General features: G+C 41.0%; 1 protein-coding gene and 1 pseudogene across 2 annotated transcripts; both read left to right on the top strand.

The window, feature by feature from the left end:
- Positions 1 to 1,066: 1,066 nt before the first annotated feature.
- LOC9268397 (phenylacetaldehyde reductase) lies at positions 1,067 to 3,745 on the top strand. 2 transcript variants are annotated; one of them, XM_015755123.3, is made up of 6 exons: positions 1,067 to 1,501; positions 1,611 to 1,780; positions 2,166 to 2,354; positions 2,490 to 2,553; positions 2,860 to 3,049; positions 3,376 to 3,745. In XM_015755123.3, exons 1-6 carry the CDS (start codon positions 1,369 to 1,371, stop codon positions 3,575 to 3,577), a joined length of 948 nt encoding a protein of 315 aa, XP_015610609.1. In that variant the 5' UTR covers positions 1,067 to 1,368; the 3' UTR covers positions 3,578 to 3,745. The 2 variants fall into 2 exon arrangements, with proteins under 2 accessions (XP_015610609.1, XP_015610608.1); XM_015755122.3 differs by having other exon boundaries at positions 2,490 to 2,652.
- Positions 3,746 to 10,327: 6,582 nt separating this feature from the next.
- On the top strand, positions 10,328 to 12,509 carry LOC107276451 (cinnamoyl-CoA reductase 1-like; annotated as a pseudogene).
- Positions 12,510 to 16,995: the final 4,486 nt, after the last annotated feature.

Below are 16,995 nucleotides of genomic sequence, written 5' to 3'. Positions count from 1 at the left end.
CACCAACTCTACTTATTGTGGGAAGGAAAAAAAAAAGACAACGTACTAGAGAGCTCACATATTAGTAACAAATTTATGTAATAACAGGCTAATGATATTTTTTATTAATTAAAATCCCGTTGCAACGTGCAGGCAATATCCTAACGTTTAAAAAATAAGAATGCAGCGTGCATGTTTTTTACGTACTAGCAATATCAAATGGGGCTGGATTAGGCATTCCTATACTATCTACTATGTTTTCTTAGTAACTCCCCTAGTTCAGGATGGGAACGATGAAGATGCAAGCCCTGATAATACAGCATATTAATGAATTACATAAAATCAAACTATGTAATTGGCAACCGATGTTTATTGAGAAAATGACCAATGTTGGCACAAACGGTAGGAGAAGGGGAGACGGCACCCCTCGCGTGGGAGGGGACAGGGGAAAGGCAAAGCAGCAATGCGGCGAAGAAACTAGCGGCATCGGCCAAGCATGAGTGTAGGACGAGATGCATTTGTTTGTGCCAAATGCCTCGCCTTATCCTGTCATCCATCAATACGACCTCACATTCATCCATCCCTTATCTTACAATGATAAATGACAGTCTTACCCTTTCATCTCCCCTTCATTAAGAAACATCACTTAGGCCTTGTTTGGCTAATGGGATAGGGAAATAATTTCCCACCCATCAGAAGACATCTTTAAATCATAATCATCCATTCTCCCTCTTCCCATTATCCAATCTCAATCCCACCCGCATTTTCCATTATCCAAACACATCCTCAAAGAATTAAGTGGTACTCCGTAGCTCAATGTACATACCTTTGCCAACTGTTGAATCCAAAGCAACAAATGACCACGATTTTTTACCTCCTCACCCTACTAGACTGTAAGAAAACTCATTTTTTATACATGTATTATGCATGAGTATGATGGCCAAACAAATAATTTAGGCATGAATGTGAGGTTCTATGAAACATTTTTCTCTAAAACTTGGGGTTTCTTAAACCAGGTTACAAAACCTAGAGTTTTGTTTCACAAATGCCCCAAAACAGTAAAAACCTATGGTTTGTTGAAATTTGCATCAGAAACACCCTGACTTCTCCAGAGTTGCTGGCGACTGCCGATTGACTTCATGCTCCACTCACCACCACATTTTTTTTTCCAAAAAATCCGAACGGAAACAACCACCTATCTATCTCATAAACGCGCCAAAGCAGATAAAATACGGTTTGCGATGATTTCTAGGGAGGAATTTACTTGGCCGGCCGGGATCCGGTCATGGTTTTCTTGTCGACTTGCGCATTAGAGATTAGTGGTGTGGTTTTCTTATCGATTTGTGCATTGGACACCATCCGGTCGGCCGGCGCCATTGGAGGAGGAACATGGCGGCGATGGCGTCGCCGCCGCCGCCGACGAGAGTGTGCGTCACCGGCGCCGGCGGGTTCATCGGCTCGTGGCTCGTCAAGCTCCTCCTCTCCCGTGGCTACGCCGTGCACGCCACCCTCCGCGACCCGTGTAAATCAAAGCTGCTACCCATTCCGATCGATTCGCGTGTATATACATCGTCGTTGCTGTGATTGAGCTGAGGGAATTTGGTTGTGTGCTGCTGTGTTTTGTGGTTCAGGTGATCCCAAGAACGCTCATCTGAAGCAGCTGGACGGGGCGTCGGAGATGCTGAGCCTGTTCAAGGCCGACGTGCTCGACGCCGGCGAGCTGTCCGCCGCCATTGCCGGCTGCGAGGGGGTTTTCCATGTCGCCTCTCCCGTGCCCGGAGACAAGATCGTCGATCCTGAGGTAAAGATCTCATCATTCATCAATCATCACCCCTGTGCTTCAGTTCAGGCTTTCAATTAAAGTGTAGTAGGATCAGTAAATTAGTGTAAGAAGACTATTAATAATTGTATTAATTTAAAATTAATTTGCTATAGCATTTGAAATGGCATTAACTCCAAAAGAATCAAAATTACTGTCAAGACTTGTCTGCCCAATCTGCTCACTTCCTTTTAGAAGGGTTTTTTTTTTTTTTTTTTTGCTTTCCACTTCCTTTTAGAAGTTGACTGCCATAAGCCACTGGCAGACTGGCTCACTGTTTATATTGATGTCCTGCTAACTGTTTGAGCACCAGTGATTCTTCATGGTTTAATCATAACATATCAGTGCAAATATCCAAATCATGCAGTTAGAAGTAATGGCTCCTGCTGTAAAGGGAACACTGAATGTTCTTGAAGTTTGTTCGTCGTCTAAGAAGGTTCAGAAAGTTGTGGTGGTGTCATCTACTGCTGCAGTTCATTACAACCCCAATTGGCCTCCAGGTAAGCCCAAAGATGAGAGCTGCTGGTCGGACAGAAAGATATGCATGGAGAAGAAGGTTAGTAATGTCAGAAATTAGAGCTTCATGTTGTTGAACATTTGTTTTCTTATTTTACTGAGGGAGGAACTAAAGTTCATCATTTTACAAAAATTTTTTTTTGAAATTTTCATTTTTACAATTTCTGTGTTTCAGGAGTGGTATAGTGCTTCCAAGGTTATCGCTGAAAAGATGGCTTTGGAATATGCAGAGAAAAAAGGTCTAAACGTTGTTACAGTCTGCCCTTGTTTAGTTTTTGGTCCACAGTTGCAACCAACTGTCAATACCAGCAATGAACTCCTCATCTATATAACAAAAGGTTTCCACATTATCTCTCCATTTGTTACTGTTTACTCTGAGGATTACCACTTACCAGATGAAAATTGTTTCATGCCCTTAATTGGGAAGTTTTCTGTTTTTGTGCACCACTTTATTTTATACAATTCATCCTTTTGACAGCAAGTTCAGACTTCAGACTGAAACATTTTCCTTGCCTCTGTTCAAACTGCGACAAATTTCATTTCAGGAGGTCCAAACGTAATGAGGAACATGTTGTTGCACATAGTAGATGTCCGTGATGTGGCTGAAGCTTTGATTCTGGTATACGAGAAACCAGAATCATCTGGCAGATATCTTTGCGCACCGTATCACATCAGCCCAAAGGCTACTGTGGAGTTTCTCAAGAACATTTACCCCAACTACAATTATGTAAAGTGGTAGGTCTCTGATCACTTCTGCTAATATCGTACTCCCTCCATTTCATATTATAAGTCATTTGAATTTTTTCTTAGTTAAAAGTTTGTATAAAATATATAGTAATATTTTACATAAAATAAACATATTATCAAAATATATATTCAATGTTAAATTTAGTGAAACTAATTTAATGTTATAGAGTTTGCTAATTTTTTCTATAAACTTAGTTAAACCTAAAGAATTTTGACTAGAGAAAATATCAAACGATTTATACTATGAAATGGAGGGAATACTCTTATGTTGCATTGGCATGGCTGTTTTTAAGAAACTTTCTTTGCTTATGCAGTAGTGCTGAAGTGAATGGCAAGACTGAAATATTTACACCAATTTCGTCAGAGAAATTGAAGAGCCTGGGCTGGAAGCCAAGGAAATTGGAGGAGACACTCACAGACAGCATTGAGTACTATGAAAAGACAGGAATTTTGCAGGATGCTGGTGGAAGACCTTGCGTTCTGCCTTACCTTTTTCACTTTCTTGTTGAGAACTGAGCACTTCAGGAGCTGTGTTTTCTCTGTATGCTTGAGACACTAGCACTGAATATGTGTGTGTGGGAATAACACAAAAGGCCTATCTTGGCACGACATATAACTTCCATCAATCCTTCAGTTCTGCGGTGACAGTATATCTTTCAGTACAAAGTAACGTGTTGTCGCCAATTAAGCTTATCCTGTTGTGCTCCTATGCTAAATGCGTACACCTTTCATCTCATAAAAAATAAACTTCTGGTTACTAATTTGAACATAAATTATATCTAGATTTGTAGCTAGAAGTTTTTTTCTTTTTAATAAAGAAAGTATTCACCTCTGAACATTGTCTGCTGGTTGAGATTGTCATTTTGTGTGTAATTTTGACTGAAAAAATATTACTTTGACAGTTGGTCCTCTATAAACCATCCTGCCTTCATTGGAAACTGTTACTTTTTTTCACTTATTTATGTTAAAATCCTTTTCTTGTGTTTCTCAATAATGCTTTTTTTCTGTGTGCAGTAAAATAGTGGTTTTGAAACTTTTCCATGTCTCCAAATTCCATAGAAACAAATATAACATTTATTATTACCTTTGTTTCATATTGTAAGTTGTTGTGACTTTTTTTTTCTAAATCAAACTTTTTTTAGTTTTGATCAAGTGTATAGAAAAATGAGTAAAGTGTATTGGCGGTTCTTAAACTTGTAGGGTTGTGTCATATAGGTCCCTAAACTCTCAGAATGTATTTCCAGGTCCCATAATTTGTCAAAGTGTATCATCTAGGTTCCAAATTAACACATCCCCTCTAGAATCCTACGTGGCGCTGATGTGGCAATGCCACATGGACGTGACGTGACCTTTTCTCTTTTTTTCTTCTTTTCTTTTTCTTTTTCGTTTTCTTCTCATTCTTCTTTTTTCCCTTTCTTCTGCACGGGTCACAGAGGAAGGGAAAAAAGAGAAGAAAAAAAAGAAAAAGGAAAAAAATTAAATGGGTCCTATTTGTCAGTCAAAATAATGTCACGTCGTGTCCATGTGGCATGCCACATCAACGCCACGTAGGATCCTGAAGGGGTTGTGGCAATTTAGGACCTAGATGACACACTATGATAAGTTCTTTGAAAGTTTAGGGACCGTCCGTACACTTTACTCAAAAAGAGTATTTTGATACTTTTAACACAAAACAAAAGAAACTATTATAATATGTTTAATGTTAGATATAGTGAAACTAAGTTAGTGCTATAAATATTACTATAAACTCAATTAAACTTATAAGAATTTTGACTTGAAAAAATCAAAATGGCTTATAATATAAAACGGTGGGAGTGCTACGTTTTACCTAATCCTATGTACACGTTTCTACTCGTTAGATGTTGTAGTACTAGAAACTCAGCGTGCCAATGATATAGCTTGTGCATATCTTTTTCATATGTTATTAATAATTAGGAGTTTAGAAAATATTTTAAATTTTATCTTTTTTGTTAATACTATTTAGGGTTCTTTTGTTGTGTAAAATTATAATTGAATTTTGTATTGAATGATAAAATATGTGATTATATTTGTAACGGTGTTATAGGTTTTGTTTGCAAATGTATAGAAATCTTGCTATAAACAAATACTAGAATTTAGGACTTCTTTGGTACAACTCTAGATCTAAAATTTTCAGATTTGGGTATTCGCAGCTCCACAAATCAATAGATTTGGATCTATGATTGAGTTCATAATATTTGGATAAGTCATTTTGTTTCTATTTTAGATTAAATTTAAAATTTTAAACCACTATAATTTAACATACAAACTTCAAATATGTCGTGTATCTAAGATCTAAAACTGTACCAAACAAAACCTTAGTACCGGTATCTATGCCGTACAGGGGCGGATCTACAGTATAATCATCGGTGTCAGGTGACACCGACGACTTTCGGCAAAAGCTATAGCAAAACTGTTTATCCATATATTATAACATTATGTTCTAAGCATAATTAGCATACCATGACACCGATAGACACGTTATAACACTAACGAACCAATTTTCTGGATCCGCCACTGATGCCGTAACAAAATCTATATTTGATGGTACCATAGTCTCACCAGCTCCACTGATAATTGCTCCTCTATTGAAAATATTTTAAGACCCCATCGATTCTTCTAAATTGGGAATTCCCATTGTTGGTTTGCAATTATCTCCTTTGTGTGTACGATAGATCGAGTGATGTATTATAGTGGCCCAATTCTCCTTTTCTATTGTTTTTCTTGACAGATCTTTTTTTCTTTCTCCATCAAGCCGAGTGTGGGAGTCTGGAGATGGTTTGGCAAAGTGACCACATCTCGGTGTCATTTTTTTCTCTCAATAAATCCCGATATTTATTTGCAAAATGAAAGGCACCACGTTGCCCGATCAAAACTTGCAAACACTGTCAGCATTAGAGCAGGTGCAATAGCAGACTATAAGTCAGCTATAAACACATACTCTCTCCGTCAAAAAAAAGTAAATCTAGGACTGTATGTGACACATTAATTCTAGTACAATATGTTACATCCACATTCTAGTACACATTCTAGACATGTTCATATTCGTAGTACTAGAATATGTAACATTCAGTACTAAGTTGGTTTTTTATGGGACGGAGGGAGTATTGAGAGGATAAATGAAGAGAGATAAGAGCATCAAGTAGTCAGCTGAATGTAACATCCTGAAAATTTACTGTTTTCTAATTATGCATCATGCCAATTCTTATGTTCTTAATAACCTTTTTAAACCTAGGAAAATATAATTAGAGAGACCTCCAAAAATTAACTTGCGTAGAATCTCTCTTTGCTATTTAAAATATTTCGTGGTTTTTATTCTAAAAATTGATCTTATTAAACCGAGGTATTTACTTTGATTTGATTTTGCACCTTAAACCTTCTTTTGTAAAATTCCTCTATTTCAATTCAATTAAAAACCCTTTTATGAATTATGGTCCAAGAAACCTTCTTATATTACCCTTGAACCTAAACCACCGAAATTCTATTTCTATTGGAATTAATTGTTAACCCATCCTTTGATCTTAAACCTATCCTTTGATTCTCGATCAAAATATCCAAATTCCTCCTTTTGATCTAGCCGCCAATTTAATTCATGTGGCTTGATTTTCTTTTCGGCACAAGAATAATATTATTATAAATATTGTGAATAATTGCTCTTGTGCTAAGAAAATAGATTTTATCCTTCTCATTCAAACTTTCTATTAGCCACAAAATATTTCTCTAAACCCATACCACCCATTGTGGGGATAAAATCCTATTTATTTTCTCTCTTTATTTTATTACCATACTCCTAGAAATATATTCAAATTTAGAGCCATATTATTTATGGTGTTGAATTCCTATTTGAGTGCTTCCAAATAAATTCCCTTAAACTCCACCCCTAAAAATATTGCACTCAAATAAACTAGAAAATATCTCTTTTAGAGATTATATCCAAATATAATTTCCTTTCAATTTTTCCAATTCAAATTCTATTAAAAACTCACAACACAATTCTTTTGGGCCGGAATTCCCTCCTCAGCCCACCTTCCTTCTCAGCCCAACCAACACAAGTCCATATTGCCTCCCTCCTTCTTCCTCCTGTGGGCGCGTATGCCGGCCACAGTGCCGCTACCGCCCACAGTATGCACGCCGCCGCCGCCAACTTGTGCCGACGGCGACGCCGTGCCGTGTTCGTCCTCCTCCGCCGCCCAAATCCGTCGCAGCCGGCCGCGTCTTCCCGTCGCCGTCGCCGTACTCTATTCCTCCACGCCGCCGTAGCCATATCCTCCTTCGCCTCCTCCTCTGCGAACCGCCATCGGCAACCGACCTTCACACCCTATAAAAGGACGACGAGGCCGCCCTTTTCCTACACACCCATCCGAGCTTTCTCTCTCCTCCCATGGCCGATCGTCGACACCGTCGGTCGATCTCCCCATCCATAGCTCCTCCTCCCCTCTCCTCGCACCACCGGCTTTGCCTCCTTCCGGCGAGTCCATTTCACCCTTTTCCCCCTTCTCTTCCACCTTGAATCAACCCATATCTCCTAAACCGTAGATCCGATTCCGATGAAACTTGGGCCTAAATTTATCTAAATTCAAAATCTACATTTTGATACCAAATTTGCTATTTTAAGATTTTATTTGAATTTCCTTAATTTATTCAAATTTAATTTGAATAAATATTTGATTTAAACTTATATATGCCTTTCAAATATTTCCTTTTATTTTCAAAATACCCCTTTAGCCACTAAAAGCTGCCGGTTAGAACTTTACACCTTCTATGTGGACGTCAGTGCGATCTACCAGTCCCGACGTTGAACAGTTGGTTGTAAAGCCCGACAAAACCTAAACCTAAGGTCGAAGTGCTGCTCCTGGCACCTTACTCCTTAATACGCATAATGGTTGGAGCTTCACTATTCCCTCGATTTCTATAACACTTCCACGAAACCTACACCCACATCATATTCCTCTAGCCGATATACTGTCTATCGACACCGGCTAGAAAAGATATCAAATCTAATCGTTATGCTCCAGCAACGACGAGCAACCAAACCCTAGCCAATACCTTCCTAGTTAATTCCAGTCATCACCCAAATTCCAAACTCGCCTATCCACCACTTACCTAGAATTTATATATATAATATAGAGTTAGCTAATATGTTACCCTACTCCACATTCAACTCAAATATAACCAAACCCTAGGTATTATACTACCTAAACCTACCACTAGCCATATACCAACTAAACCAGTTCAATTATCCAATATACATTCTATCCCCTCACCAGTCAAAGTCTTCACATAAAGTATAAGCAACCTTAGTTGCTTAAACCCCTCTCCACCTTAGCCTCCGATCTACACATGAAATATTAGCTTATACCTTATAGAAGAGATAGATTATATCCTAAACCCTAGCCCTCCTAACCGTTTTTCTCTTTCTTGCTATTTTATGGCGTTTATTGAATTTGGTTCTTCCTCTTCTTCAGTAGAGTCTATTATATTTGGATGGTAACCTGTGGTATTTCGAGCATCGGATAATCAGGTTGCCTATCTCGGATTTATTTGCGCTGGAGCAAGACAAGTTATTATTCCTCTCCTTTGAGCATAAATGCCCTATATTCTATATCTTTATTCTATGCATTAGTCATTCATGATTTCGAATGCATAACCTGAACATAGGAAATCAGATATGATAGCTTTTGCTTAGCCCTGCCTAACTAGACTGCATAAAATATAATGAACTTAGATTGGAACAGTATGGTAGAAAATGGTTGATTTCCGGGTGGCTAGTACTGTTTCAACCGACATAAGACTGCCCAAATACTTATGAAGAACGAACGGATACGACCACAGCTCTAAGTGTGGGTATAGATCTAGTATTATGTTATTAACAAGGTGGTACCTATATATAGTGGTTCTTTTTAAGTCCTTGCGCAGGAGGAAAACTTATGCCGAGCAGGGCAATATTGTGATATTTACCGAGGCGTAGGTAAATATTTGTTTGAGATAATTTATGATGACTAGTCTGTTTGTGAACCCTGATTGCGATGACATGGTGTCATACAATCAGTCCTCTCTAAATACCCCGGGAATGCCAGAGCTCCTCTCGCTGCTGATAACGTCACGTTCAGAGCGTATGGGGACTAGAGTTCATGGAACAGGTACCACAATTGTTAGTAATCTAATACTAGGCCATGATGAAACTGATGATTATCAGCAAGTCGTGGGCTATGGGTAAAGCGTACATTTACTGCAATAAAGTATAAATGAATCTATTTGAATAGCCGTACTCACGGATTGAGTATCGAGACTCATATTGTATTTGGTTAGAAACTTAATTCCAAACTTTATTAAATAATGTTGCATCTAAAACATTACAGGCTTTCTTCCTCTATATTCTCAGCCTTCTGCAAGTAAACTTAATTCTACTCATATATTACCATTCCATTCATTCATTATTGATTAATATAATAGCTTGTTGAGTACGTTGTACTCACCCTTACTTCAACCCCCTTTTTCATAGTCCATTTGATGTTCTTGCCGAAGCCGGGAGTTCAATCATATAAGTTAGTCTCATTCTAACTTAGTTCTCAAGCATATATTAGATAGATGGTTTAAGTCTATAGCAAAACATTAGAGTTGGCTCATCCTGTAGCTTCTACTGTGATAGTTAGCCACAATCATGTAAATATCCTATTATTTTATAATTACATCTCCTTTGGAGCCTTATCAAAATGTATGCAATGAAGATCCAGATTGTTGAACCTATATCAATCTACTGATCCAGGGCTTGATACAGTCTAAACATGTTGGTTACCGAATCATTAGTTTTGGGACCCGACACTGAACCACAGACTACAAGATATAATATGCGTATGACATGTGGGGCAAGGTACTATTTGTGTAGCATATGTTTATATGTAACTATTATATAAATTGGCTATTAAATTGTCTATAAATGATTTAGAGCTAGTAGTTGGCTATACTATTAAACTTGCTCTTAGAATATACTTTCTCTATCCAAAAATCTAAGACTTATTTCTTTTTTCACCAAGACTAAAGAGCAATTAATTTATTCACCATGATAAAACTAATGAACATGAAAACCATTAAGTACTAAACTGACTTTTTGGTTCCAATAAAAAAATAATTTTTTATTTAGATTTTTGGAAAAATCAAAAGGATGAAACAAGTGATAGACTTTTGGATGGATGGAGTACGGCACACCATCAGCCGCCCATCAATTATTAGTAATCTGCTCATCGTGGCGGCTGCGCGCGAGTTTCCTAATCTAGTCATCTGCCGAGTAAACAAACGCTTGCACAGTTGCAGCAGTGGACTTAATTTGCTGCAGCCTGCAGCTGACGCTGCATACGGAGGTGCAGTGGTGGCAACCGGAGATGACGCCTCCTCCGCCGCCGCCGCGGCGCCTCGTGTGCGTCACCGGCGCCGGCGGGTTCATCGGCTCGTGGCTCGTCAAGCTCCTCCTCTCCCGCGGCTACGCCGTCCACGCCACCGTCCGCGACCCACGTATTCTTGATTTCTTGTTCTGTTCTTCTTGTCAGTTACAGTAGCACCTTGTGCTGCGTCTTCTTATATGTGGTTTAATTTCTTTATCCATTTTCTTGTTCCAGATGATCCCAAGAACGCGTTTCTGAAGCAGCTGGAGAACGCCCCGGAGAACCTGCGCCTGTTCAAGGCCGACGTGCTCGACGGCGGCTCGCTGACGGCGGCGTTCGCCGGCTGCGAGGGCGTCTTCCATCCGGCCACTCCGGTGCCGGAAGAAAAGACGGTTGATCCGGAGGCAAGTATCTATTCATAGACACAAACACACACACTGTCTGAACATTCAACTCTTCTGCAATCTGCAATTTTGCTGATACTGCAATATCTGCTAAACACGGTTATATATTCAGAAGGAGATGCTGGATCCTGCTGTGAAAGGCACCAGAAATGTGCTCGAGGCTTGCTCTGCTGCGGGTGTTCAGAAACTCGTCGTGGTCTCATCCATCGGTGCTGTTTGCTTTAACCCGAGCTTGCCTCGAGACAGGATCATAGATGAGACTTGCTGGTCAGACAAGAAGTCATGCAAGGAAAATGAGGTCAGCAATTGCCAATCTTTTCTCCATCCAATAGTATTTCCTTAATCATCAGTTCGTTTAAAAAATTTCTAGGAAGTACTAGCTAAGAACAATTTATTTGTTGAGAATTATGTTGCCAAACTTAATTAAGAATAGGCATATAGCAAGAGGAGAAGTAGAGTTCTGCAGCTAACAGAAAGAAGGTAAAAATACAGTCCGCTTAGTTACAGCTTAACACTTCAGAGTTCAGAAAACTGCAAAAAGAAAAAAAATACTCTTTAGTCCTGCATTGACCACGCTAAGTCTACTTAATTAAGCTCCTGCACTACTAGGGTAGCTAGGATTAATTTATGAACCTCCCCAATTCTTCTGTTGGCAGAACTGGTACTGTCTTGCCAAGACAGAAGCTGAAGAGATGGCCCTGGAATATTCAGAGAAAAATGGGCTGCATGTCATCACAGTTTGCCCTGCCCTTGTTCTTGGGCCCACTGTTGCAGACTGTGCTACTCAGCACCAGCAGCAAAGTTCTCCTCTATGTCATGAAAGGTTCACCTCACCCTCTAATGCACTATAGTCTCTGCAGTTTTTGTTTGTTCTGGTGGCTGGTGCACTGATTCCATCAGTTTTGGTTGCAATCCAGGAGGCCCTGATGCAATAGGCAACACATTCTTTCCCATAGTCGATGTCCGCGATGTCGCCGATGCTTTACTTCTGGTGTACGACAAGGCAGGGCCATCTGAGCGATACATCTGTTCTCAAGAACAAATGGACACGAAAGATTTTTTGGATTTGATGAAGAGCATGTACCCTAACTACAGCTACACATTCAAGTAATTTCCATCCTATCATTGTACCACTACCATCGTCAACTAATTAGCAACTAATTATTCATGTCAGAGAAACTGAAATGACATCAGGTTCGTTGCATCAGCATCACAAGATGAACACAATTATTTTTTGCAGAGTGGTTGATGTGGATACGAGGGTTGGATTGACATCAGAGAAGCTGAAGAAGCTGGGCTGGAAGCCTAGGAAACTCGAGGAGACGCTTGTCGACAGCGTTGAATCCCACGAGAAGGCAGGCTTAGTAGATGACGAACCTTGCCGGCTTCCCTATCTTTACCGTGTACCAGATGCTCAGGAGTGAACAGCCGCGGCGCTGTCTTGCTGCTACTGTTCTTGATCTAATTGTCACTGAAAAGAAAAATGTTTCCAATAATACTGTAATAGATGGGGGATCAGGTGTTCCTGTCCAGTGTCCACATTATCATCTGCTCTGTTCCATTAATGAATTGATTCAGCCTGTGATCAATGACACAGTTTACGCCTGGCAAAAATTGAATACACCTGTAATGTAATTATTTAATCCACCCTGCGCCCGATTAAGCAATGTTTGATGCTAGTAGCAGAGCAGCAGCAGCGGACTTTTGTAGTTTTTTTTTTTTAGAGAAGGATGGACTTTTAGTTTCCTGTTGCAGCCGAAGCGGCATATATACGGAGGGCATCTGTTGGCGGCAGGCAGGGCAGGACGGATCGGGAGGGAGACGAGACGACCACCGGAGATGACGACGTCGACGTCTCCGCCGCGGCGGCGCGTCGTGTGCGTCACCGGTGCCGGCGGGTTCGTCGGCTCGTGGCTCTGTGTTTTGAACGGTGTTTCCTCACCTGTGGTCATGCCATAACCTGTTGGCACTTGCCCCATGTTACCCTTGTTGCAAGGTCATTCTCCAAGCTCTTCAAAGTGCATTGTTGATAGTCCACATCCTATTCCAAACTAACACATCCCACAGGTTCGGGCCGCTGAGAAACGTAATACCCTACTCCTATACTTGATTGATCGACTAAGGAATATAGGCGCTTGAAACACAGAACTAAGCGTGAGTTAGCCAAGGAATCGATCCCCCCTCACCAGGCCTGGACTTCCTTTTATATCTCAAGGGGCTGCCATATGGGCCTAGAAGTCTGTCTAGGGGTGAGAGAGGACACTCTTTACATTAAATGCCTTTTTTTTAGCTTGACTTGGAAGCTACACGCACGGGCGCCGCAGTATGGGGCCCATCAAATCTAACCGGCTGGCACGAGGGACACTCGTTTCATTCATCATTTAATGGGTGAAGACTTTTGGGTCCTTACTTGCGCCAAGAAACGAAAACCTTGCTCTAACCGGGCAGACGAATCGACTCCGGCTGATGATGAGGGGCTAAAAACCCTCTCATCATCACGATGTGACAGGGATGCCTGACATGCAACCAGGCACACTACCCTGGTCCCATCGGTCATTCAACCGGTCACAGACCGGTCAGCGCACCACGCGCCGCACTTAATGCGGCGTGGCGCGCTCGCTCATGCCGCTTAAATGTGGTTAGGTGGGCGTTGGGGACGCCCACCTAACCCTGCACATGCGGCGTCATAGAGAGGGGGTCGGGCAACTTGACCTTTAGGCATGGAGGGGACGGCTGCCTCCTTACCTCGGGCCCGACCCTCCTTCGAGGGAGTGCCACGTGGTTACTGGGGGAGCCTCCTCCATATGGTCCTGATACCCCCGGACCTATATCACCGACATTGTTCTTTGTTTGTTTCGCATGTTCTTTGTTTCAGATGATCCCAGGGACGCGTTTCTTAAGCAGTTGGACATGGATCTGGGGAACCTGCACCTGTTCAAGGCCGACGAGCTCGACGGCGACGCTATGACAGTGGCGTTTGCCGGCTGCGAGGGGGTCTTCCATATCGGCACTCCGGTGCCAAAATACGAGAGGGTTGATCCACAGGCAATAGGTGTCACTGACATGTGAACCCTGTTATGTTTTATTTTTGAATGAATCGACAAGCTGCCAATTTCATTGAAAAGAGCAGGAGTAAACTTTACAAGTGTGAAAAAAAATCAAGGCTCAGGACCTTCGGTCAGAGCAATTAAAAAGAAAGCCAACTACCATGATCTCTCGCGCTTGTCAAGGACCACGATTCGGGGCCTCCTCTTTGATTTTAGCCAGAAGCCTACCCATCGATAGCTCCTTTTGCTAAAAGGTTTTGCGGTTCCTTTCATTCCAGATTTCCCAGGCTACCAGAAGCGTTATTGTGCGCAGGGCTTTCTTTGGAGCGTCTTTTGTATTTGCGGTAGCCTCCCACTGCTCCGACACCGTCGAAGCTTGGTGCCACAGGCTAGGGTTCAGTGAACCCCGATATGTGTAACGTGCGTCATTGACACGTAGGTCACTAGGTCTTGGTCTGGTGCAAGACTCACGTGTTAGTTACACCTACTGCATATGCAGCAATGGAGAGGATACGTGTCCGGCAAGTTTATATTTGTGCAATCACTCTTCTACTATTCTAAAATCTTACAATCTAGCTGTAGCTGGTGATCATATATACATGCAGAAGGAGATGATGGTTCATGCTGTGAAAAGCACCACCAATGTGCAAGTGTGGTGTGGGATCCTCTATAATACTACATATGTATGTAGTAGGTACATGTCACTTATATGTGAACCCTAATATGTGTAACGTGTGCCATTGACATGTGGGTCACTAGGTCTGGGTCTGGTGCAAGCATGACTCAGATGTCAGTTATACCAAATGGCGGCTTTCCTCCTCCCCTCCCCCACCCCCACCAGCAGTGCCGCTGCTCCCGCTCCCCCTCCGCCACAGCTCACGGCGCCCTACCCCCGGCCAGCGGAGCTCCTTCCCCGGCGGGCAGCGCCCTCACCCTCATCTCCGGAAGTGGCTTGGTGACAACATCCTCCTCGTGGCACATGGCGGCGCGCCCCGCCAGCCGCGACGGCCTCAGGGCAGCGGCCTGCTTGGCCTCCGATGAGCAGTGGCCCTAGTGATTTAGTTCTTGTGATTTAATTTTTTTTGGAATGATTTTGATTCATTGTTATTGAATTTATGATTTTGTGATCCAGTTTCTTTCGTTTCCGTGCATATTTCTTGGCTCAGATGGATCGGATTTGATCTCCTGTACGTGCGTACGGGACGGGAGTGACGAGATCTCTCCGGACTGACGAACCAAAAATTTGGGAGGGACGGATCGCACACAGAAGAGTAAAAGAAATCATGCGTACGGTCGAAAATTATGTGACAAAAGGAAAGTTACTGTTTTTTAACTAGTTAAGATAATAATAAAAATACTAATCATATTTTTTTAAATAAAGACAGGCTATCAAGAGCTGGACACAGAAACCCAAACTATAGTTATATTGGGACGGCGGAGGTAGTAAACGGTATCAGGTCGCCCAATCAAAGCTTGCAAGCACTGTCAGCATTAGAATATAAGATTTGTTCAGCACTCAGCACACTACCAGCCGCCCTTCTACCAGCCGCCCTTCAATTATTAGATCAAGTTTAATAATATAGCCCTCTACTAGCTCCAAAATTTAAAACATCATCTATAGTCAATTTAATAACTCGCTCATACAATAGTTAGCTGTAGAAACATACTACTCCCTCCATCCACAAAAGTTACACATATTACTTTCGACACCAAGACCAAGAAAAAATTAAATCACCTTGGATGTTACAAAATCAAGTAGTGAATGCAAGCATGCAACCAATGAGTATTTAGATGACTTCTTGGGTTCTAATAAAACATTTAATTTATCTCTTCATTTAAGTCTTTAATGCATAAAGACTACAAATAGGAACAACTTATTTGGAAAAACTAGAATGTGAAATAGGTGTAACTTTTGTAGATGGAGGGAGTAAATCATTAATGTATAATCCACCCACCTCTTTCACATAGCTGGCTACAAATCTATAGCCCACTTCTCTCCTCTCATCTCTCTTCCACACAAGCACAAATTTAATGTGGCAACTTGTATAGCCCGCTTATATCACCTTATTGTACTCACTCTTAGAGCAAGTACAATTAGAGTAAGTACAATAGCAGCCTATAAGTCAGTTACATATTTTGAGGAGATATAAGAGGAAAGAGAGGAGCAACATGCTACAGATTTGTAGCCAGCTGCAGCACGAACTCAAAGATACATGTGTATGAGAGCAGGTACAATAGCAGACTATTAGCCAGCTGTAAACATATTTTAATGAGATAAAAAGATGAGAGAGAAGAGCAGCGGGCTACAGATCTGTAGCCAGCTGTAGCGCGGACTCTAAGACGCAATATGTGTATGACTGGTGGGACCATATATTAATAGTATAGTAAGCAACTATTGTATGAATTGATTATTAGATTGGCTATAAATGAATTGGATCTAGTAGTGGGCTATACTATTAAACTTGCTCTGATATGTGGAAACATGTATTAGTTGTATAGTATATGTTTATAGGCAACTATTATATAAATTGGCTATTAAATTGGCTATAGATAATTTGGAGCCAGTGGTTGGCTATCCTATTAAACTTGCTCTTAGTAATATGCTCGTCGTGGCGGCTACGCGCGAGTTTTGGCTATGTTCGGGAGGTGAGGTTGGGAACTCATTTTCTACCCACGCAAAATGAAGCGACACAATTTTTTTTATGATTAATTTATTATTTTTTTAAAAAAATAAATTAATATGATTTTTTAAAGCAATTTTCGCATATAAACATTTTTTAAAAAATACATCATTTAACCGTTAAAAAAAGTACGTGCTGAACACGAGGAACATCGTCGGAAAGGTGGGGGAAAAGCAGTCTGCTGATTAAACAAGTGCTTAGAGCAGGTACAATAACAAACTATAAGCCGGCTATAAAGGAGGTAAAAGAGGAGAGATAAGAGTAGCGGCCAACAAATTTATAGCCAGCTGCAGCACGGACTCTAATATACATGAGTGTATGATAGGTGGGACCAGACATTAATTATGTAGAATATATTTATTGATAATTATTGTATAAATTGACTATTAAATTGAATATAGCCTG

This window comes from Oryza sativa, chromosome 9, assembly GCF_034140825.1.
Source record: "Oryza sativa Japonica Group chromosome 9, ASM3414082v1".
NCBI lineage: Eukaryota > Viridiplantae > Streptophyta > Magnoliopsida > Poales > Poaceae > Oryza > Oryza sativa.
This window is presented reverse-complemented; position numbering and strand designations above follow the sequence as displayed.

Excerpts from the sequence above, each read along its gene's own strand:
- LOC9268397 (XM_015755122.3), top strand. The coding sequence starts at position 1,369 with ATGGCGGCGATGGCGTCGCCGCCGCCGCCGACGAGAGTGTGCGTCACC. Across the intron at positions 1,781-2,165 it reads ACAAGATCGTCGATCCTGAG|TTAGAAGTAATGGCTCCTGC; the intron begins GTAAAGATCTCA and ends CAAATCATGCAG. Across the intron at positions 2,355-2,489 it reads AGATATGCATGGAGAAGAAG|GAGTGGTATAGTGCTTCCAA; the intron begins GTTAGTAATGTC and ends TCTGTGTTTCAG.